This window comes from Balaenoptera musculus, chromosome 16, assembly GCF_009873245.2.
Source record: "Balaenoptera musculus isolate JJ_BM4_2016_0621 chromosome 16, mBalMus1.pri.v3, whole genome shotgun sequence".
Taxonomy (NCBI): domain Eukaryota; kingdom Metazoa; phylum Chordata; class Mammalia; order Artiodactyla; family Balaenopteridae; genus Balaenoptera; species Balaenoptera musculus.
In genome coordinates, this window is record NC_045800.1 from 61,369,697 (window position 1) to 61,394,600 (window position 24,904).

At 35.9% G+C, this 24,904-nt stretch overlaps 2 protein-coding genes across 5 annotated transcripts in view; one reads left to right on the top strand and one right to left on the bottom strand.

Annotated features, from left to right (window-relative positions):
* DNAJC9 (DnaJ heat shock protein family (Hsp40) member C9) overlaps nucleotides 1-6,549 on the top strand; it is a 28,425-nt gene extending 21,876 nt beyond the window's left edge. The window contains exon 5 of the mRNA XM_036828473.1: nucleotides 5,170-6,549. Coding sequence (XP_036684368.1) covers nucleotides 5,170-5,214 — 45 coding nt within the window. The 3' untranslated portion in view covers nucleotides 5,215-6,549. The remainder of the gene's footprint in view (nucleotides 1-5,169) is intronic.
* The window catches only part of FAM149B1 (family with sequence similarity 149 member B1), a 64,515-nt gene that overhangs the window by 15,937 nt on the left and 23,674 nt on the right, over nucleotides 1-24,904 (bottom strand). For all 4 annotated transcript variants that reach the window (XM_036828469.1, XM_036828470.1, XM_036828471.1 and 1 more), the window contains 4 exons: nucleotides 15,986-16,128; nucleotides 15,084-15,200; nucleotides 10,333-10,500; nucleotides 6,570-6,757 (listed from right to left, as the gene is read on the bottom strand). In XM_036828469.1, coding sequence (XP_036684364.1) covers nucleotides 6,570-6,757; nucleotides 10,333-10,500; nucleotides 15,084-15,200; nucleotides 15,986-16,128 — 616 coding nt within the window. The remainder of the gene's footprint in view (nucleotides 1-6,569; nucleotides 6,758-10,332; nucleotides 10,501-15,083; nucleotides 15,201-15,985; nucleotides 16,129-24,904) is intronic.

Genomic DNA, 24,904 nt, shown 5'->3' on the forward strand with positions numbered 1-24,904 from the left:
GACTAATATATATGAGTAACTGGGGTCCTAAGGGATGGTGGGCGGCAGAAAAAATATCTGAAGAAATAATGGCTGAAAACTTTCCAAACAACGAAGACAATAAACCCACAGATCCAAGAAGCTCAACAAACTCCATGCAGAAGTAACATGAAGAAAATTACATCAAGGCACATCATAATCAAATTGCTCAAAACCAGTGAAAATGAGAAAAATCTTAAAAGCAGCCAAAGAAAAAATACATGAACACAGGAACAAAGAAAAGGATGACATCAGATTTCTTGTGCAAGTGAGAAGACGGTGGACAACATCTTTAAAGTATGAAGAAGGAAATCCAAAAGAGGGGATATATGTATATGTATAGCTGATTCACTTTGCTGTATGTACAGTAGAAACTAACACAATATTGTAAAGCAACTATACTCCAATAAAATAGGTAACCAACAAGGACCTACTGTATAGCACAGGGAACTCTGCTCAATACTCTGTAATAACCTAAATGGGAAAAGAATTTGAAAAAAAGTAGATACATGTATATGTATAACTGAATTACTTTGCTGTGCACCTGAAACTAACACAACATTGTTAACCAGCTATACTCCAATATAAGATAAATTTTTTTAAAATAAATAAACGAGATACACTGAATGTTAAAACAAAAAAAGTACCAAGAGAAAAAGTGTCCACCTAAAATTCAATACACCACACAACTATCTTGGCAGAAATTAAAGAAAAATAAGGAAATTTTCATATATCAAAAGAAAGCATTTCTCACCAACAGACTCACATACAAGAAATTTTAGAGGACATCTCTCAGGTTGCAAGAATTTTAAAAAAAATTTTTAATGAGATAAAATTTGCATAACATGAGTCACTGTTTTTAACCATTTTACAGTATACAATTAAGTGGTTTTTAGTATATTCATGATTTTCTGCAACCACCACCACTATCTAATTTCAGAAAATTTCCATCACTCCAAAAAGAAACCCCATACCTCCCAATGCACCTCTTCCTCCATCCCTTGGCAATCATTAAACTACTTTCTCTATGGACCTGCCTGTTCTGGAAATTTCACCTTAATGGAATCATACAATATGTGGCCCTTTATGTCTGTCTTCTTTCGTTTAACATAATATTTTCAAGGTTCACCCATGTTTTAAGATGCATCATTACTTAATTCCTTTTTTTAAAAAAATAATTTATTTTTGGTTGCATTGGGTCTTCGTTGCTGTGCGCGGGCTTTCGCTAGTTGTGGTGAGCGGGGGCTACTCTTCATTGTGGTGCGCGGGCTTCTCATTGCGGTGGCTTCTCTTGTTGCAGAGCACGGGCTCTAGGCACACGGGCTTCAGTAGTTGTGGCATGTGGGCTTCAGTAGTTGTGGCTCAAGGGCTCTAGAGCACAGGCTCAGTAGTTGTGGCTCACGGGCTTAGTTGCTCCGTGGCATGTGGGATCTTCCCAGACCAGGGATCGAACCCATGTCCCCTGCATTGGCAGGCAAATTCTTAACCACTGTGCCACCAGGGAAGTCCCTAATTCCTTTTAATGTATGAATAATACTCCATTGCATGATGTATTAGTTACTCAAGCTGCCAGAAAATATGACAGACTGGATGGCTTAAACAGCAGAAATTTATTTTCTCACAGTTCTGGAGGCTAGAAGTCCATGATCAAGGTGCTGTCAGGGTTGTTTTATAGTGTGACCTCTCTTCCTGGCTCCTAGGCAGCTGCCTTTTCCCTCTGTCCTTGCCTGACTTCTTCTCTTTACACACACAGAAACAGAGAGCTGTGATGTCTCTTCCTCTTCTTACAAGGATACCAACCCTATAGGATTAGGGTCCCACCCTTCTGACTCATTTAACCTTAATTACCTCCCCCTTCTGACTCATTTAACCTTAATTACCTCCCTAAAGGCCCTATCTCCAAACCTAGTCACATTGGGGGTTAGGGCTTCCACATATGGATTTTGAGGGGGACATAATTCAGTCCATAACACGTGGATATACCAAATTTTGTTTATCCATTCATCAGTTGATGGATGTTTAGGTTGGTTCCACTTTTTTTTTTTTAATAAATTTATTTACTTATTTATTTTTGGCTGCGTTGGGTCTTCATTGCTGTGCACGGGCTTTCTCTAGTTGTGGCGAGCAGGGCTACTCTTCGTTGCAGTGTGCAGGCTTCTCATTGTGGTGGCTTCTCGTCGTGGAGCACAGGCTCTAGGTACGGGCTTCAGTAGTTGTGGCATGCGGGCTCAGTAGTTGTGGCTTGCAGGCTCTAAAGCTCAGGCTCAGTAGTTGTGGTGCATGGGCTTAGTTGCTCTGCGGCACATGGGATCTTCCCAGACCAGGGCTCAAACCCGTGTCCCCTGCATTGGCAGGCGGATTCTTAACCACTGCGCCACCAGGGAAGTCCTGGTTCCACTTTTTGACTATTATGACTAATGCTGCTGTGAACATTCATGCCAGGGTTTTGTGTGGATATATTTCATTTCTCTTGATTATATAACTTTGAGTGGAATTGCTAGATCATATGGTAATTTTATGTTTAACTTTTTGAGGAACTGCCAAACTGTTTCCACAGTGGCTGCACCACTTTACATTCCCACCAGCAATTTATGAGGGTTCCAGTTTCACAACCTCATGAACACTTGTTATTGTCCTTTTTTTTAAATAAAATACAGCCATCCTAGTGGGTTTGAAGTGGTGTCTCATTGTGGTTTTATTTTTGATTTGATTTCCCTAATGAATAATGATGTTGAACATCTTTTCATGTGCTTATTGGCTATTTGTATATCTTCTTTGGAGAAATGTCTGTTTGAGTTATTTGCCCATTTTAAAAAAAATAAATTAATTAATTTATTTTTGGCTGCGTTGGGTCTTCGTTGCTGTGCACAGGCTTTCTCTAGTTGCAACAAGTGGGGGCTACTCTTTGTTGCGGTGTGTGGGCTTCTCATTGTGGTGGCTTCTCTTGTTGCAGAGCACGGGCTCTAGGCATGCGGGCTTCAGTAGCTGTGGCTCGCGGGCTCTAGAGCTCAGGCTGTTGTGGCGCATGGGCTTAGTTGCTCCGCGGCATCTGGGATCTTCCCGGACTGGGGCTCGAACCCGTGTCCCCTGCTTTGGCAGGCGGATTCTTAACTGTGCCACCAGGGAAGCCCTATCTGCCCATTTTTAAATTGGGTTGTTTTTTTCTTTTGTTTTTGAGTTGTAGATCTTTATATACTGTGAGTACTAGATTCTTATCAGGTGTATGATTTACGTACATTTCTTCCCATTCTGTAGGCTGTCTTTTCAGTTTCTTGATAATGTCCTTTGATACACCCTAAAGTTTTTTATTTTGATGAAGTCCAATTTATTTATTTTTTCTTTCGTTGTTTGTGGTCTTGGTGTCATATCTCAGAATCCACTGCCAAATCCAAGCTCATGAAGATTTACTCCAATGTTTTCTTCTAAGTTTTATAGTTTTAGCTCTTAAATGTGTACCTTCAATCCACTTCAAGTTGATATTTTGTATATGGTGTGAAGTAAGGGTCTAACTTCATTCTTTACCATGTGGCTATCCAGTTGTGCCAGCACAATTTCTTTTTTTTTTTCCTATCTGAAGTTTTTTGATTGACATATAGTTGATTTACAATATTCTGTAAGTTTCAGGTGTACAACATAGTGATTCACAATTTTAAAAGGTTATACCCCATTTATAGTTGTTATAAAATATTGGCTATATTCCCTGCCAGTACCATTTCTTAAAGAGACTATTCTTCCCCCATTGAATGGTCTTGGCACCCTTGTTGAAAATCAGTTGGCCATAGATGTGTGGATTTATTTCTGGACTTTTGATTCTATTCCATTGATCAGTATGTGTTCTTATGCCAGTACCACACTGTTTTGATTACTGTAGCTTTGTATTATGTTTTTAAACCAAGAAGTATGAATCCTCCAAATTTGTTCTTTTTCAATATTGTTTTGGATATTCAGGATACCTTGCATTTCTGTATGAATTTCAGGATCATTTCTGCAAAAAAGGCAGTTAGAATTATGATAAGGTTGTACTCAACCTGTAGATGTATTTAGGGAGTATTGCCATCTTAATAATATTTATTCTTCCAATCCATAAACAGAGGGTGTCTTTCTATTTCTTTAGGTCTTCTCTATTTTCTTTCAATAATATTTTGTAGTATTCAGTGTGCAAGTCTTACACTTCCTTGGTTCAGTTTATTCCTAAGTATTTTATTCTTTTTGATGCTATTATAAATGAGTTGTTTCCTTAATTTCATTTTTGATTGTTCATGGGTAGAAGCTAGAAGAACTTTGAGAAGCATGATAGAGAAGACATAAATTACCTTGAACAGACTTAGGAGGAATCTGGATTTGGAGGAAGCTGTAGGGGAGGGCTCAGAAGGAAATGAGAAACATGTTATTAGAAACTGGAAGTATGGAGATGCTTGTTATTTTGTGGCAGAGAGCTTAGTGAAATGGTCTCCTGTGGTCACGTGGAAAGCAGAACTTTTAAGTGATGATCTTGGTTATATAGCTAAGGAGATTTCCAGTCAAAGTGTTAAAGGTGAGGCCTGATTTTTTTTCTTGCTGCTTATGATCAAACACGAGATGAGAGAGATAAATTGCGGGAAAAACTATTAAACATAAAGAAACCAGGACTTGATGATTTTGAAAATTCTCAATCTCTCTAGATGGCAAAAGATTCTAAATAAAGGAAGGCTATCAGACCCCCAAAATTCCACTGGCAGGAAACAGCCTAATAAAATTACTTAGCTACAAACATGTGCTATGTTTCATGAAAAAGGAAGGATGACTCAGAGGGCAAAACCAAGAGCTCAGAGGGTAGAGCAGAAAGCTGAGAGGATTATTTCCAGGCCTTAAAACTTAATGAAGGAACTCCCAGTATTTTCACAGCTGGATTTCAGAATTGCTGTGGACCCTTTTTCACTCTCCCCTCCCCGACCCCAGCCTTTTAACTGGAGTGTCTATAATGGTTATCTTTTTCCTGGCCCACTATTGTATGTTGGGTGTGTTGGGGTCAAATAACTTGTCTCTAGGAGTAGAATGGCTGGATTATATAGTTAGATGTTTATATACCTGTGTATATAAGCTTTAGTTTCATAGGTTTATAGATGGAAAGGAATTGTGCCCCAGTAATTTCACTTCCTGTATTACATCCAGGAACTTCATTCATACCAGGACCTGATTCAAAGTCTTTGGAGCTGATGCTGTAATAGATGATTCTCTTGGAAACCTTCGAAGGGAGTTGAATGTACTTTGCCTGTGGGAGCACATGAATCACTAAGGGCCAGTGGGAAGACTAGTGGACAAATTCCAAGGTGCACCCCCCACCCCTCGCCATGATTCTCAGCTCTTGATGTTCACACCTTCGTGTAAACCCCTCCCTTTGAGCATGGGCAGGACGTGTGACTTGCTTCAGATCAAAAGATGATGGTAAAAGTGATGGGATGTCACCGCCATGATTATGTTATATAAGTTTCTGTCTTGCTAGCAGATTAGCTCTCAGTCTTTCTTGCTGGCTTTGGAGAAATAAGCTGCCACGACTGCTACAGCTACAAGAAACTGGATGCTTCCAAAAACACACAAAAGGGGAAGTGGATCCTTTCCTAGTTGAGCCTCTACATGAGAACCCAGCTTTAGCCAACACCTTGATTGCAGCCTTGTGAGATCTTAAGTAAAGGACTAGCTGGCTGTTCCTGGACTTCTGACCTACAAATCTGTGAGATAATAAATGTGTGTTCCTTGAAGCTGCTAAGTTTGTGATAATTTTTGTGCAACATAGAAAATCAATACTAAATATACATTTAACCATATAATCCAACGATTTCACTTGTAGAAATCTACCCAAGAGAAAAGGAAATATATGTCAAAATTCTTGTACACTAGTGTTCGTAACAGCATTAATAGTCCAAAAATGAAAACAATCCAAATGTCCATCAACAGATAAATGGATAAACAAGTTGTGGAACAATGGAATACAACTCAACAATAAAAAGAATAAATTATTGACACACACAGTGACATGGATGACTGTCAAAATGATCACACTGAGGGAAAGAAGCCGACAAAAGAAGAGTAAATACTACATGATACCATTTAAGCAGATAAGTTGTCATTTGGGGATGGTGGGTCAGGCAGGGGCAGGAGGGAGGGATTACAAGGTTATTAATTTTGAGAGTAATGGATATGTTCACTATATTGATTGTCTCATGGTTTCATGGCTGTATACATAGGTCATCTTATCAGATAATACACTTGAAATATGATTGGTTTATTGTATATCAATTCTTCAATAAAGCAGTGTTTTAAATGTATTTGCACATGTTTTTTGTCACAAATAATTATATTCAAATAGAAAGCACAATCTCTATCTAGTCATCATAGAGTAGGCCTTGTTACTCATCCACTCATTCCCAGATACTTTCCAAATATCTGTTAGTTTCTATGAGAAATACAAATATGATTCTTTTGTACTAATGAACATATAATTTAATAGACTGGTTACGGTTTGGAAAGCATAAGCAATTATTTTTTTATATTGTTTTCACAAAGAGCCTTACCAGAAGCAAATCCCTCCCAGTGACTACGTGTCAGCTGCTCCATACAGCTTAGGACCTTGCTCCACACATCGTCAAACACATAAGCAAGGACATCCTCTTTCATGCAGTAAAATGGAGCAATGGGTGGGTACCCTAATTTCTCTTTGTCTGTAGCTGCTTCTGATTTCTTTCCATGAAACCCCTCTTCCCTGTAACAGAAGCAAGAAGGAAAGACTTCATGGTTATTCTTCACTGGGTGTTCACCACTGTCTTTTGGCTGCTTAGGAGTGTGATTTATGCTCCTCCCCGCCACCACCCCCTTCCTCCCCGCATATATAGCACAGGTATTAAATAGGCTTGTGAACTAAGGGAGTTTTGAACAGAGGAGACTCTGCATTTCCCTTTTTACACCCATCCCACCCCACCCCCCCACTCTGCCAAAAAAATAGAACAAGAAAAAGAAGACTGAGAATCATTGTACTTTTTTAAGCTTTAAATAGATGGGCATTTTAAATTGAGCAACAAGCAACCTATGACAATTAAGCGCACAAAAATAATCTTTTTGTTGTAACTGGATAACATTTAGATTAATATTAACTTGACACAGTTAACGATGCGCATATTACTGTGATTATGCTGCATAATTATTTGAGGCAATGATTCATTAGGGAAATAGTCCACATAGATTATTAAAATTAGTATACTTTTACTAATCCAAATAAACATTTGGTAATTGGCTGTAAAGGAAAAAGAGGGAAGCCCAACAGCACAGGAAACTACTCTGAGGCTCTTCTGGAGACTGTGTATCTATAACCCAGAAACTTCCAGTTAGGCAAGTCTGTCTCTCCTCTGGCAATGAGTGCCAGTAGCCCCAGATTTCTGGGGGAAGAAAATTTGGCTGATGGATGTGCTTATCTATGACAGATGTATTATAAACTAAGACAAAGCAAATTCTGGAACTGGCTTGGGTGGAGAGAAGTACCTTTACAGTGAAAGTTACTCCTAGGGCAACAAAGTGCTCAAGAATGAAATAGGAAACTGTAGGCAGGTAAGAAGGATGCTAAGAGATTTAAGCAGGGCAGCCAGACTCCCTTTGCTTCTCCTTTCCCAAGGAAGAGCTAGCCTGGCATTAAGTGGCAGAGGAGGCTGATTAGCATTAAATGTATTTCAATTTATATTTCTTTTTAGAGGAGATAACATAGTCATATAAAAATTCAAGTTGTATGGAAGGAAATATATGTATGTAGTGAAAAATAAGTCTCCTACATCTCTGTCCCCCAGTCTCCATTCTCAGAAGCAAACATACATAGGTCCAGAGAGATAGTTACATTATACACTGTACTGCATCTCACTCTTCTGTCAGTGTATCTTGTCCATGATCCCTATCAACACATATAAATCTGCCTCTTCTAAAAAATAACTGCAGAGTATTCCATTGGGTATACCATAATATATCTAACTAGACAGTTATTGATCAACTAACCTTTGCTTTTATAATCAATACTGCAATTAATATCCTTCTACAGATATTCCTCGACTTACGTATTGGGTTACAGCCCAATGAACTTATGAAAATATCACGTCAAGAATGCATTTAATACACCTAACCTATTGAACATTATAGCTTAGCGTAGCCCACCTTAAATGTGCTCAGAACACTTACGTTAGCCTACAGCTAAGCAAAATTATCTAACACAAAAACTATTTTATAATAAAGTGTTGAATATTTCATGTAATTTATTGTATACTCTGTTGAAAGTGAAAAGCAATGGCTGTCTGTTTTTAAGTATATTGGTTGTTTACCCTCATGATTGTGTGGCTGACTGGGAGCCGCAGCTTGCTGCTGCTGCCCAGCATCCCGAGAGAGTATCATACTGCATATCGCCAGCCAAGGAAAAAAACATCAAAATTCAAAGTACAGTTGCTACTGAATATGTATCACTTTTGCACCATCACAAAATCAAGAAATCATAAGTCAACTCATCTTAAGTTGGGAACAATATGTATGTACTTCTTTGGCTACATGAGTATTATATCTGTAGGATAAATTCCTATAAATAGAATTATTGAGTCAAAGGGTATGTGCATTTCAATTTAAAGAGGTGGTATACCTAGGATCCAGAAAGTATACTCTCGGGCATTTATCCCAGAGACATGAAAATTTTTGTTCATACAAAAATCTGTGCATGAATGTTCATAGCAGCTTTATTAATAATAGCCAAAAGCTAGAAATAGCCCAGGTGTCCTTCCACAGGTGCACAAACTGTGGTACATCCATACCATGGAACGTGCTGACAATGAAGAAGGATAAATTATTGATAAACCTAAGTAAATAAATAAATAGGTGGTATAATTCTCCAGTAGTGAAAGAATATGCCTCTTTTCTCATTCAAGGAATTGTTAACCTTCTTTATCTTTTGTCCTTTGATAGTCTGACATGTAAAAGAATACTCATTATAGTTTTAATTTGCATCTGTAATTGTGAATGAGATTGAATTCCATTTCATATATTTAAAATCCATTTTCTTATAATGTGAACTATTCATGTTCTTTGTTTCATCCTTAATCTTTTCCTTACTTATATACATATTAAGGAAATTAAGCCTCTGTGCATGCATGAACTGCAAATATTTTTGCCAGTTTGTCATTTGTCTTTTGACTCTATGAGTTTTTTTCTATGCAGAAATATTATTTTATGTAGTTTTTTTAAGAATTTCTTAAATGACTTGTAGATTTTGTGCTATGGTTAGAAAGACCTTCCCTATTCCCAAGTTATTTTAAAAAAAAATCTTTCATATCTCATTTTCTTCCAAACTTACATGATTTCATTCGTCACATCTCAATATCTCAGTGATATCTCTAAAGAGAAGACTGCCTTTCTAAAAATCTTCCGTTTTACCTGAAAATTCATTTGGGTTTACTATCAAGAAAGGGGAAGAGATGCCCCAGGGACACCTATGAGCCATGAACATCACATTTTAAATTAGTTAAATCTGCTGTATTTTTTATAAGTTAAAATGAAGGGAAAAGACCTTTGAGGAAAAAGGAAGAGAAAATATGGATAATTTGACTCAGGCCACATGAAGTGAAAGGGAAGGGGGCAATCTCTGGAAAACCAAAAGAGCATACTTATGATTCCCTTGGAACAATGAGCTAGCTCAACGGTGTTATGTTTGGAAATCTGGGTTGTGTTTACCTGACCCTAGGACTGTGTACCTTGAGCATGTAGTAAGCATGGCTCAGTAGGAAATATGGGAAGAAGTCCAGAATCATGTGACACTAACTAGACTTAACCACAGCCTCACAGCCTGAAATGAAATTCTCACTTCTAGATGTACTACTGTGACTATCAATTCTGAGCTTTTAAAGGCTTAGAGGAATAATTTAAGAGTTTAATATATCAGAAAAGTAGCATGGAATAGTGAAGAGAGCACTGGATTTAGAATCAGATGAATAAAGTTTTCATGAGTTACTGGTGATACTTTACAAAGAGGAAAATTAAATTATGTGGAGAAAAAAATTAATTCATTTAAAAATGTTTAATCTCAGGAAGAGGCAAATGATGTGTGCAGGAAGAAGACATACAAGGAAGACTGGTATGTGAAAGCAATAGGAATTTATATCAACTAAGTACATGACACTGGATAACTGAGAACTAATAGAAAATAAATAACAAACAGACATCAACTTAATTATAGGTAATATTGGTAGTATACTTTAGAAAAAATAGATATTAACAACAAAATAGGAGGGGAGTAAAAAGTTTAAAAGACATAATACTCACATATCTGTGTGGTCGAATGCTAGGTATTCCTCTATTATTCCTTCTGAGAAGATTATACAGTCTTCCTCTTCTCTTTCCATAGAACACAAGCTAGGGGATTTGGCAATGGAAGATGCTTTAGGAGCATATGAAGATGAAAAATGTAACTTCTTTCCCCTAATACCAAATCTGGAAGAGGAAAAATATTATGTTCAACATAAACAGTTCTCAAAGCAACTCATTCACACAAGTTTCAGCTCAAGGTCCCTTGCCCTAGTGACACCTTCCTGGGCTACTCTAAACCTTAATACCTGTTATTTCTCAGAACAGGAATAAATAAATACTAGCCATAGACCCACTCTACTTAGGTATATTATGCACTATTGAATACTGCTTGCTATCTTTTCAGATGCAACAGCTATGGCTATAAAATACGTTTTTTAAAAAAATCTAACAATATTTACATTCATAATTAGCTCTTTAAAGTACTTCAGGAGGTTATATGTTTATTTCAATAACTCCGTCATTGTTCAAAATGCATACTCCTAAAGGGCAAGTATCTTCCCTTACTTATATTTGAATTTCTCATCCTACCCAGGTATTCAATTAATATATGATGACACCTTCACTTCAGCAGGTTTACTTTGGAGAAAGTCAGTCAAATCTGAGCAGTACAATTTTTTAAATGGCTCTCAGTTTAACCAAATATTAAATATAACCAATGTATGCTTTGTGTTATTCTCTCTCTTTTTTTTTTAATGCGGGTTCAGATCCCAGCTCCTCACTTCTCTTTTTTTTTTTTTAATTTTACTTATTTATTTATTTTATTTTTGGCTGTGTTGGGTCTTCGTTTCTGTGCAAGGGCTTTCTCTAGTTGTGGCAAGTGGGGGCCACTCTTCATCGCGGTGCGCGGGCCTCTCACTGTCTCGGCCTCTCTTGTTGCGTAGCACAGGCTCCAGATGCACCGGCTCAGTAGTTGTGGCTCACGGGCCTAGTTGCTCCGCAGCATGTGGGATCTTCCCAGACCAGGGCTCGAACCCATGTCCCCTGCATTGGCAGGCAAATTCTTAACCACTGTGCCACCAGGGAAGCCCCCCTTTGTCCATTTTTAAATTGGGTTATTTTTGTTGTTGTTGTTGTTGAATTGTAGAAGTTCCTCATATATTCTAGATATTAGCCCCTTATCAGACATGCAATTTGCAAATATTCTCCCCCATGCCATAAGCTGCCTTTTCACTCTGATGATTGTTTCTTTTGACGCACAGAAATTTTTGAGTTTGATGTAGTCCCATTTGTCTATTTTTGCTTTTTGTTGCCTAGGCTTTTGGTGTTCTATCCAATAAATCATTGCCAAATCCAGTATCCTGAAGCTTTTCCCCTGTGTTTTATTCTAGGAGTTTTAATTGTTTTAGGTCTTCCATTTAGGTCTATAAAATCCATTTTGAGTTAATTTCTGTATATGGTATAAGGGTCCCACTTCATTCTTTTGCATTCTTTCCCCAGCACCATTTGTTGAAGAGACTGTCCTTTCCGCATTGTGTAGTCTTGGTGCTCTTGCTGAAAATTATTTAGTCATATACGCAGAGGTTTATTTCTGAGCTCTCCATTCTTTAATGATTTTTTAAGGGTTATAATTCTGCATATAGTCATATACTTTAGCAACTTATTAGATATTATAGATAATTTTTGTTGAGGTATGTATTTAAAGTAAGGGTAGGTAAGCCCCTTAAGCTAACTTGAAGCAGATGACTGCATAGTTTTTTTTCAAATGGAAATGTCCTCAGACTCATCTGTTCATGGTCCTTTTCTGGCCTGTGTTTCCTCCTTATGCTGCCACCATCTTCTATTGTTATAAAGTTCCTGGAATTCCATTTTGACCTAGACACTAATAATTTGTTTTGATTGATAACATTGTTTTGCAACCATAATATCAATTAATTCATTTTCGTGGAGTTTGTTTTCATATAAATATGATGTTTTAATTTAGTAAAAAAAAAAATGTTGATGCTAACCATGTTCTGCGCATTGTGTGAGGTGTTAGAGATACAAAAAGGAAGAGACTGTATTTTTGTGTTGTTTATTATATTACTTTCCTCTGGCCCAAGAACTCCTCAAGAATGGAAGCTGGACCAAACACCTTGTTTAGTACATTTGAGATTTGAAAGAAATCCAGTGTGGGAGGATAAATGAATGAGAGAGAGAGTGACAGAAGATAAAGGTAGAGATGTAGGCCAGGGCCAGCTTATGATATAATTTTAGATTTGTATCTTAAATTCACTGGGAAACTATTGAAGATTTTTAAGTGGGGACAGAAAGGATTAACCCTGAACTTTAAAAGGAGAATCTGATGTAATGTGGAGGGGCAAGAATGGATATAATTTGAAATGTTATTTTTGTAGAAAGTAGATGATCAACCTCATATTTTATGGAAAACTGATTTGTTAAACTGAAAAATACCAAAATGAATTCTTGACACATTTATTCACACCACTTATTACAAAAAGTGGCAGAATTGCAGCATCATCACCAACTTACATACCCTCACTACCCAAATTTTGTTCTCAAATACTAGTAGCCTCTCAAAGGAATTAGGTCTCCTTGAATTTCAGCTGATACCGTGCCTTAAAGGAAGAAACAATTTTTTTCCAGGATGGCCCTGGAGCATCCTATTGTAACCAGAAAACAAGGATACAGTCAAGACAAAAACAAAGGAACTAGCTTGACATGGCCAAATTGTAACAATTTGAGCATCAATAATAATTATGGTTAATTAAAATATATAAATATTTTGAAATGCAATGAGTTCATTAATGGTACTTGAGAGAAAATATCAAGTATGGACAAAGTAGTAGTGATAGGAAAATAAATATGGATTATATTTAATTTGTTATTATTTTCAATAAGTAGTGACATGCTAATATAGCTGAATAACTTGTTTCATTTAAATATATGTCTGTATATAAAGTATAGATAGGTAATTGTTTCATCTGTATAGTAAAGAAAGGTAATTATTGAAAACTGTAAGTCAAATAATCCAGAAAAGCAGAACGAAAAATAAGAAGCACCAAGCAGTAGTGACGGTAGCAAGTAAAAAGGAAAGAAAGGTTGCCTGTACTAAGTTGCAGAATGATGATTTAGCCAGATGTCCTAAAAAAGGAGGAGCTAACTGCTCAGATTGGTTCCTTATTTCTTTGGAATCTCTAAATGGAACTGCTATTTATAGTTATAAAACAATAAGGCGTATATAAAGTTTATACTAATAGATCGGGTAAATATATCTTAATAGCAGGACGTAAGTTATGTAATTTTGGTCAGTGAAAATTAAAGGATACATCATTTCTGTGGGAGACATTAGTTTGTAAAAGTCTGACCTTTATATAAAAGGAGTAAACTTGGGCTTCCCTGGTGGCGCAGTGGTTGAGAACCCGCCTGCCAATGCAGGGGACACGGGTTCGAGCCCTGGTCTGGGAGGATCCCACATGCCGCGGAGCGACTAGGCCCGTGAGCCACAACTACTGAGCCTGCGCGTCTGGAGCCTGTGCTCCACAACAAGAGAGGCCACGAGAGTGAGAGGCCCGCGCACCGCGATGAAGAGTGGCCCCCGCTCGCCGCAACTAGAGAAAGCCCTTGCACAGAAACGAAGACCCAACACAGCCATAAAAATAAATTTAAAAAATAAATAAATAAATAAATTTAATAAATAAATAAATAAATAAAATTAAAAAAAAAAAAAGGAGTAAACTTAAAAAGGCTTATTGATGTAATACATGAGGTTTAAATTTAGAAAGAAAGCTCAGCCTAGTGACCAGAAGCTTGAGCTTAAATCACTTTGAAAGAAGTAAACAAATCCCATTCTCTGACCAAAAATCAGTTAGTTGATAACCCAGATCCCATAACCTTAACTGGCCTAAGACAATAATGTTTTACTTTGTGGTCTGATGAAATTACTACAAGCCCAAAAAGGTATCAAAAGCAAGTATTACTACAACTCTTAGAAGGTATCAGTATAAGTAAAATTACAGTCTTAGGAAAAAGTAAAGGAATTTATTTTTTTACTTATTTATTTGGCTGTGCCAGGTCTTAGTTGTGGCACGCGGGATCTTTAGTTGCAGCATGCGGGCTTCTTAGTTGCGGCATGCGGACTCTTAGTTGCGGCATGCGTGCAGGATCTAGTTCCCCGACCAGGGATTGAGCCCAGGCCCTCTGTATTGGGAGCACGGAGTCTCATCCACTGGACCACCAGGGAATTCCCAATATTTTTAAAAAGTAAAAATAAAAATAAAGAGTTTGAGGTGTTAAAGAATTAGCCATTTTAGCTAGTGTACTAATTACCCATTTTAAGCTGATAAACTAATACCAGTTTAACTTCCATAAAGAAATTAAGTTTTAATTAGTATTATACGTTTAAGAAAATGACTTTTCAAAATTTTTTTCAAAAAACTTTTAAAGTCTGTTTCTTAGATCCCTGAATTTCTTTAAACCAGTCTATCTACACATTTATTCCAAGAGGGAAGTGCCTATATTTATAGACAGATGTAGATATATATGAATCTGAATAACCCTTAAATCCTAGAGAATGTCTTAGTTTTTGAACAAAAAACTAAGTAACAAAATTCTAATATGCATAAAGACTATGGTCAATCTTACAGAATTTGCTGTGCTTTACTAAATACCAATAAATAGGAAGAAGTATTTTAATCCCTTAGTATAACTGGTAGAATATAATACTTGCACATTAGAATACATAAGTACTTACATATTAGAATACTTACATAGTAGAATCTCTTTCTTGAGACAGTGTTGCCTCATGTGAAGCTGAAACAGCAGAAGGGGACCTAGGATACAGTCCATAACCTTCACTTGGAGTGATTATCTGCCTACCCAGAATCCTTCAAAGTGAAGAACATAAAGAGATAATTAAGCACCTTCACCTGGCATACATACAAAATGTAGGTATTTTTGGAACAAATTTGATGGCTCTACATAGAAGTCTAGTACATACTTAGTCCATTACTGATTTAGAATGATTCTTGAGAAAAATGTGAATCCAGAGCCTTTTTAAAGGTATATCTCTCTCCTATACAATGGAGATAGAAAGGATAAAGGTTTTCCACCCCACTGAAAAAAATCCAAGGGAATTGGGCAAACATTTGTAATTTGCCCTCCATCCTCTATAACAATCTTCGTTAAATTTGCCAAAATGGGTGAAAGCCAGGCCAAATTAGTGAAAACTGAATTATATTCTTAAGAACATGAAGCTTTATAAATTTTAAGTATGTGTCGTAAGTGCACTAATGCGGTTTCTAAGGAAAGCTTCCTAATAGCCTATGTTTGCTTTCAAGTATACATGCATAAGAATTTACTTATAGACAACAGTGTAATCAAATATATTTTCTGACCCTCTTGTTCAAAAGACAGGCTCTTTGGACAGCCACAGTACACAGATCACAGTTACTGGTATAGAAGTTGTTTTACTTGATTAGGACAATATATTGGTAGTTATGAAAACTCTGAGAAACTTCCATCAACATGAGTTTTCTGTCATCTGAGGCTTTATACCACATCGCCTTATTTATATAAATCCATGCCCATAGAGATTTCAGAATACAAGCTTTCTTGGAAATCTGCTCTTCAAATTTTAGTATTAGCCATGAATATACAAGGGCTCCAATACCTGAGGTGAGGAAAGCTACATGTCCACTGTTGGCACTCTTCTTGTAGACTTTTAATATGTACACTCAACTTCTGCTCATACAAGAGCTCGTCAATGGCTGTGAACATTGCGTGGACTTTTTCAGTGGCATTTTGATCAAGTTCCTAAAAGAAATTATCACCCCAGAATATTTAGATGAGCTTCAATCTCTGTTAATAATCATAAAGGTTGAAAGCAATCAGATTCTGTTTTGTTTTCAATATTTAGTCCATTTGTGTGAAAGAAAAGTTAGTGAGTTTTTGGATCTTACAATATTTAGATGGCCTCCCTATTCCTATTTAAAGAAAATTTGTGGAAATATCTACGTTTTTAAAGTAACATTTTTTCTTCATCAAAAAAATCCAGAAAAGTATAAAGAAAAATAAAAATTACCAGTAATTCTACCACTCAAAGATAATGATTGTTAATTTTATTATAGTTGCTTGGTTCCAGTATTTTTTTTAGAGCGTAAGGTAGACAGTCAATCCCATATATGTATTACTTTGTAGTCTGCATTTTTCACCTGACAGTTTACGTTAAATCTTTGCCCTATAATCTATCCTTTTGCAGCAGCCAAAAGGATGGCTATAAAATGTGAATCTGGGGCTTCCCTGGTGGCGCAGTGGTTGAGAATCTGCCTGCCAATGCAGGGGACACGGGTTCGAGCCCTGGTCTGGGAAGATCCCACATGCCACGGAGCAACTGGGCCCGTGAGCCACAATTACTGAGCCTGCGCGTCTGGAGCCTGTGCTCCGCAACAAGAGAGGCCGCGATGGTGAGAGGCCCGCGCACCGCGATGAAGAGTGGTCCCCACTTGCCGCAACTAGAGAAAGCCCTCGCACAGAAACAAAGACTCAACACAGTCATAAATAAATAAATAAATAAATAAAAGAACGTGAATTTCTTTAAAAAAAAAAAAGCAAACTGGGCTATTCATTTCAGTAACAGTCAAGTGGTCTTAGTTTGCATTCAATTTCCAATCAGTTTCTCAATCTATTTCATCTGAAGTCTTCACATTACCCACTATAAAAAATACCTATTTATTTAAAAAAAAAATGTGAATCTGATCATGTTATCTGATTCTCTGCTTACTCTCTACTTCATCTGTTTTTATGTGCCCTTTTACATTCAGGTGGAAGAAAAGTTACACCTTCTCTTAAAAGTATAAGATGAGAATTATGTATTTTCACTCTAACAATGAAAGTCAGCTTCTATCCAATTAAAAAAAAAGGGCTTGCTAGGTAGATTTAAGGTTAAATTTTAAAGATTCAACACAGGGACTTCCCTGGTGGTCCAGTGGGTAAGACTGCGCACTCCCAATGCAGGCAACCCACGTTCCATCCCTGGTCGGGGAACTAGATCCCACATGCATACTGCAACTAAGAAGCCCGCATGCCACAACTAAGAAGTCTGCATGCCGCAACTAAAAAAAAGACTCAACACAAATATATCTTACAAAATTTCCTACTTATTGTTTTCAAGCCTGGTGGGGGTGGGGTCAAATTTTCCTAGTCTCAGTGAAACTTGTTATTTTTCCTATTAAATATTTATCTACTTAAATTCTACTCATGTCAACTTTCTTTTGGTGGTATTTGACTGTTATAACTTTTTCATCCCTTGATTTTCAACGTTTGAATGTCATTTCATTTTTGATATGTTTCTTTAAATAGCATGGAGCTGGATTTTTTTAAAATTATTATTTATTTATTTATTTATTTTGGCTGCGCCAGGTCTTAGTTGCGGCATGTGGGCTTCTTAGTTGTGGCACGCAGACCCTTAGTTGTGGCACGCATGTGGGATATCTAGTTCCCCAACCAGGGATCGAACCTGGGCCCCCTGCACTGGGAGCGTGGAGTCTTACCCATTGGACCACCAGGGAAGTCCCTGTAGCTGGATTTTTAAAAACCAATTTCAGAGTCTCTGTCTTTTATTTGTAGGTAACTTCTATCCAGTTATAATTATTGTAATGTACAATATTTGGACTTATTTCTACCATTAATTTTGTGTTTTCTATTTAATCTTCTTTTTCTTGTGTTTTTTATTCTCTTTTCCTTCTGTTACAATGAGTTTTCCTTATTCCCCTTTTAAATTTGGAAGTTATTCATTATTTTTATATTCTGTTCGTTACAGTTAAAATTTTGGCATCCATACACCCTTATTTTGCTAACAAAGTTTAAAGTTTTTCAGGATTTCTGTCCTCTACTGAAACAAAGAAAGAACTTTGATCACTTTGCATTATATACATGTATCAAATTATTACTTTGTATACCTAAAAGTAATGCAATGTTATATGTCAATTATATCTCAATTTTTAAAAAGAAAAAAGGAGAAAAAAGACATGAGATACATTGTGAGGATAAAATACACAAAACTTGATGACTGATTCAATGAGAGAGGTGGTTATAAAGATGAATTCAAGCCTTCCATTCTGGTGATAGGATGCTGCTAGTTATAATGTGAACATTCATCAAGTAAAATATCCTAAACTGATAGGATATCAGAGCACTTTATACTAATTAACCAATCTCTATCATATCTTTTTTCATTTAACTTTTAATTTTTACCTAATTTCTGTCTTGGTATCATATATTTTTAAAGCAGGAGGGGTAAGTACTTAGGACTTCTCAGGAAACACTTTTACAAGTGTTTTTCAAGCTTCAGGACCATGTGGACAATGAAATCAATTTTAAAATGTTATTAAATAATACCAAAAAAGTGAAATATAATAAGGCAGAACAGAATGTAAAATATCATAGTGATCACTCACATAATGATTATTACCTTGTGTAACTTTGTGTTCTGTCTTATGTACACACACTGGGTTGCAATATCAACTACATGTCCCTTCCCTCCTTCAGTTTACAGGATTGTTGACAGGAACAAAAAGGGATGTAGGGGCTTGAGACATCTTTCACCACTTTGACAATAAATGACATTCCAGTTATGTAAAACAAAATTTTTTTAAAAAGGACTTTGATATGCTTCAACTTCCCTCTAAGCATCTGTGTGATTTTTCTTTTTGATATTCTTTAACTTCCCTCTCAGCATCTTCCATGTGATTTTTATTTTGAATTCTAGTATTAGTGTTTTTTTTAACACAAAATGTTACTGTTGTTTTAGTAACTACTTAGGTTTACCAATATGCTTTGCCAATTACTTTGCTCTCTGTTGCTTGTATACCATTCCTTCTGGCTTTATTTTCCTTCTTGCTGCGATCTGTCCTTTAATTGTTCTTTCAGTGAGTATATATGAATGAGAAACTCTTGTTCTATAGATGTTTAAAATGTCTTTATTTTGCCTTCATTACTGAATGATAGTATATAATATGTATATATAATTTTATTATTTATCATATATATGATAAATAGAGATATATCATTCATTTTTTTCCTTAGCACTTTAACGATACATCATTATCATCTGGCATTTATTGTTAATTGTGAGCAACCTGTCGTAAGTCTGATTTTTACTCCGTTATATGTGGTCTCTCTTTTCTAATAGCTTTTAGCATTTTTTAAAATCTTTGATTTTAAGCGGTTTCTCTGGAATATATCTGAGAGTGGTTTTTTTTAATTTGTCCCTCACTTGATATGCTTTTTCAACATGAAGACTGTTGTCTTTCTTCAATTCTTAAAAAAAAAAAATCAGTGATTATTTCTTTGAATATTGCCTTTTTCCATTTTCTCTTTCCAAAATTTGTTACACATATATTACAGCATCTTGATCCATCTTCCATGTCTCCAAACTACTCTTCAAATTCTCAGTGTCTTTAGCTCTGTAGTTCTAGGTGATTTTCTTAGTTCTCTCATTCAATTCACTACTATTCTGTTTCACTGGGTCCAGTTTACATATAGTAGTTATGTCCAGTTATCTACTCAGATATTTCAAATGCTATTCATGTCTAAGATTTTAAACTGAATTTTCATATCTGTCTTTTCTTAAATTAAAATCTCTACCTGCTTTGTTTTAAAACCTCCAATAATTTTAATGGATGCTATCTTATCCCTTAACTCTTTGAGTATTTAAAAAGTTTAATAAACCTTATTGAGGAATAGTTTACATACAATAACATTTCAAGTATCTACAGCACAATGACATTTGACAAAGGTATTAACCCAAGTAACCACCATTCTTTTCCAGATGTAGAAGAACATTTCTGATACCCCAGAATGTTCCCTCATACCCCTGTGCAACTGAAGTTTCCCATTCCCCATGTCATGAAACGATTGATCTGATTTATAGCACTATAAATTAGTTTTGTCTGTTACAGAACTTCATATAACCAGGATCATGCAGGATGTACTTTTTTGTGTTTTGCATTATATACATATATCAAATTATTACTCTGTATACCTAAAAGTAATACAATGTTATATGTAAATTATACCTCAATTTTTAAAAAGAAAAAAGAAAAGGGGAAAAAAAGACATGAGATACATTGTGAGGATAAAATACACAAAACTTGATGACGGATTCAGTGAGAGAGGTGGAATGTTTTTCAGCAGAATGTTTTTGAGGTTCACCCATGTTGTTGCATGTGTTAGTATTCATTACATTACATTCACTACATAGTATTGCATTGTAAGAATATGCCACAATTTGTTTATCCATTCTCCTGTTGAGGGACATTTGTATTATTTACAATATTTGTTATTATGAGTAAATATATGAACATTCATGCACAAATCTTTTTCTGGACATATATTTTTATTTCTCTCAGATAAATACCTAGCAGTAGAATTACTGGTCTTATAATGAGTGGATGTTTAATGTTAAAATAAACTACTAAAACTATATCACAGAATAAATATACAGGTTAGCACTCCCACAAGAAATGTGTGAGCATTAAATCTGCTCCACATCCTGGCTAATATTAGGTATTGTCAGTCTTTTTAGTTTTAGCTGTTTTAGTGAGTGTGTATCATGACCGTTTTAAATTTGCATTTCCTTGATGATAATGATATTGAGCATCTTTCTATATGCTACTTGGCCATTCATATGTTTTCTTTTATAGAGTGTCCAAGCCTTTTGCTCATTTTTTTTCAACTGGTCTATTTATCTCCTTAGTATGGAGTTTTAAGTTTTGGATAGAAGTCCTTTGTCAGATATAAGTATTGCAAATATTCTCTCCCAGTCTGTGGCTTGTTTTTTCATTTTCTTGATAGTGTATTTGGGAGCACAAAAGATTTGAAATTTAAAAAAAATTTTTTTTTAATTAATTTAATTTATTTATTTATGGCTGTGTTGGGTCTTCGTTTCTGTGCGAGGGCTTTCCCTAGTTTCGGCAAGTGGGGGCCACTCTTCATCGCGGTGCGCGGGCCTCTCATTATCGCAGTCTCTCTTGTTGCGGAGCACAGGCTCCAGACGCGCAGGCTCAGTAATTGTGGCTCACGGGCCCAGTTGCTCCGCGGCATGTGGGATCTTCCCAGACCAGGGCTCAAACCCGTGTCCCCTGCATTGGCAGGCAGATTCTCAACAACTGCGCCACCAGGGAAGCCCAAGATTTGAATTTTGATGGAGTCAAATTTATCCATTTTTTTAGGCTTGTGCTTTTGTTGTGTCGTATCTATGAATTCGTTGCCTAACCCAGAGTCTTGCAGGTTTTCTCATACGTTTTCTTCTAAAAGAATGACAGTTTTTGCACTTACATTTAAGTTTATAATTAATTTGAGTAAGTTTTCTGTATGATGTAAGGTAAGGGTCTGAATTCATCCAATTTGCATATGGATATCCAATTGTCCCAGCAACATTTATTGGAAAAAATATCCTTTCCCTGTTGAATTGTCATCACCAAAAATCAATTGACCATAAATATGAGTTTATGTCTAGATTCTCTATTCTGTGCCATTAAATTATAGGCCTATCCTTATGCCCTTACCATACTGTTTTGATTACTGTACCATTATATTAAGTTTGAAATGTGATAGAGTAAGTCCTTTGTCTTCTGTTTAAAATTAATTAATTTACTTTATTATTTATTTTTGGCTGAGTTGGGTCTTTGTTGCTGCGTGCAGGCTTTCTCTAGTTGTGGTGAGCAGGGGCTACTCTTCGTTGTGGTGTGCGGGCTTCTCATTGTGGTGGCTTCTCTTGTTTCAGAGCATGGGCTCTAGGCACGCGGGCTTCAGTAGTTGTGGCTCGCGGGCTCAGTAGTTGTGGCACATGGGCTTAGTTGCTCCACGGCATGTGGGATCTTCCCAGACCAGGGCTCGAACCCGTGTCCCATGCATTGGCAGGCGGATTCTTAACCACTGCGCCACCAGGGAAGTCCATGTCTTCTTTTTCAAAATTGTTTTGACTAATCTGGGTCTTTTGCAATTCCATGTCAATAAGGATCAGCTTATCAATTTCTACAAAAAGCCTGCTGGGACTTTAATAGGGAATGCATTGGATATATAGATCAATTTGGGGAGAAATGCCATCTCAGTATTTAGTCGTCCAATCCATGAACATGGAATGTCTCTTATTTGTTTATATTTCATTTTTCTCAGTAATGTTTTAAATTTTTCAGTGTATAAATCTTGTTCTCCTTTCATTAAGTTCATCCCTAACAATTTTTTGTTCTTTGTGAATTGAATTTATTTTTAATTTTCACTTTCAGATTATTCATTACTAATGTGTAGAAATACAATAGGTTTTAAAAATTTAGATACAATTCCCATACCATGAAATTCATCCTTTTAAAGTGTAAAATTTAGTGGTTTTAGTGTATTCCCAGTGGTTTGTAGCATATATATGCACAGTTGTGCAACCACCACAACTATCTAATTCTAGAACATTTTCACCCCCAAAGAAACCCTGGCTCCATTAGCCATCACTCTCCATTACTCTCTGTGCCCAGCCCCTGCCCACTACTGATCTACTTTCTGTCTCTATAGATTTGCTCCTCTGGATATTTCATATGTATGAAACCATGTAACATGTGGCCTTTTGTATCTGGCTTCTTTTACTTAGCATGTTTTCAAGGTTCATCCATAGTGCAGCATGTATTAGTATTTCTTTCCTTTTTATGGCTGAAAAATATTACATTACATAAATATACCACATTTACAATTGATTTTTGTAAATTGATCTGATATACTGTGACCGTCCTGAACTCATTTCTTAGTTCTAGTAGATGGAGTGGGGGTGGGGACGGAGGGGAAGTTTTAGGATTTTCTACATCATGTCATCTGTGAGTGAAGATAGTTTAACTTATTCCTTTAATAAGTTTAACTTATTTCCTTATTTTGGTCTATTGCCCTGACTAGAACCTCCAATACAATGCTGAATAAAGGTGGCAAGAATGGACATCTTTATCTTGTTTTGATCTGAAGAGGAAACTATTCAGTCTTTTCCCATTACATACACTATTAGTTTTAGGTGCCTTTTGTCAGGTTGATGAAGTTCCCTTTTATTTTCTAGTTTTTTGAGAGTTTTTATCATGAGTGGGTGTTGGATTTTATCATATGCTTTTTCTGTGTCTATTGAGATAATCATGTCATTTTTTCACATTACTGTGATGTATTAATTTAATTTTCTAATGTTGAACCAGCTGTGCATTCCTTGGATAAATTCCACTCAGTCAGGGTAAATAATCCCTTTATGTTGCTAGATTAGCTTTGCTAATAATTTAAAGTTTTTTGTATAATTTCAAGAGGAATATTAATTTGTAGTTTTCTCTTCATGTGATGTCTTTGTCTGACTTTGGTGTTATAGGATGGCCTCATAGGATGAATTAGGAACCATTCCCTCTTTTCTGAAAGATTGGTATTATTTCTTCTTTAAATATTTAAGCATATATAGAAATACAGTTGACGTTTTTATACTGACCTTGTATCTTGTGGCCTTGTTAAACTCATGTATTAGTGCTAATCAGTTTTGTTTGTTCATTTTGTGAATTCCTGAGAATTTTTTACATACAGAATTCTTTTCTTCTGATGTCTTTGTCTGGCTTTGGTATCAGGGTAATATTAGCCTCATTGAATGAGTTGGGAAGTGTCCCTTCCTCTATTTTCTGAAAGGGTTTATGAAAGATGGTTATTATTTATTCTTTGAGTATTTGGTAGAATTCACCAGTAAAGCCATCTGTGCCTGGGCTTTTCTTTGTAGGAAGATTTAAAATTACTTATTTAATTTCTTTAATTAATATATATCTGTATGGATTTTTAATTTCTTTTTGAGTCAGTTTGGTAATTGTGTCTTCCTAGAAATTTATCTGTTATATCTAAGTTATCTAATTTCTTGACATGAAGCTGCTTATTATATTTCCCTAGTCCTTTTACTTTCTGTAAGGTCAACAGTTATGTCCTCACTTTTATTTCTAATCTTGTTAGTTTATGTCTTCTTTTTTCTTGGTCAAAGTAGCTAAAGACTTATCAATTTTGTTGACTCTTCAAAGAACTTTGACTTTATTGAGTTTATTGTTTTTCTGTTTCCTATTTCATTAATTTCTACTCTAATCTGTATTATTTTATTTCCTTCCTTCTGCTTGCTTTGGATTTAATTTGGTCTTTTTTAGTTTCTTAAGGTGGAAGCTTATGTTATTGATTCAGTATGCTCCATTTTTCTGTAGGCACTTTTGTTCTGTTGAGGTATAATTGACATACAACATTATGTTAGTTTCAGGTATATAACATAATGATTCAATATTTGTATATATAGTGAATTGATCTCCATAGCACATCACCATACGTAGTTACAAAAGGTTTTTCCTTGTGATGAGAATTTTTAAGATCTTTTCTCTTAGCAACTCTCAAATATGTAATACAGTATTATTAACTATAGTCACCATGCTGTACATTACATCCCCATGACTTATTTATTTTATAACTGGAAGTTTGTACCTTTTGACATGCTTCACCCATTTCACCCAACCCCCAACCCCACCTCTGTCATCACCAATCTGTTCCATGTCTATAAGCT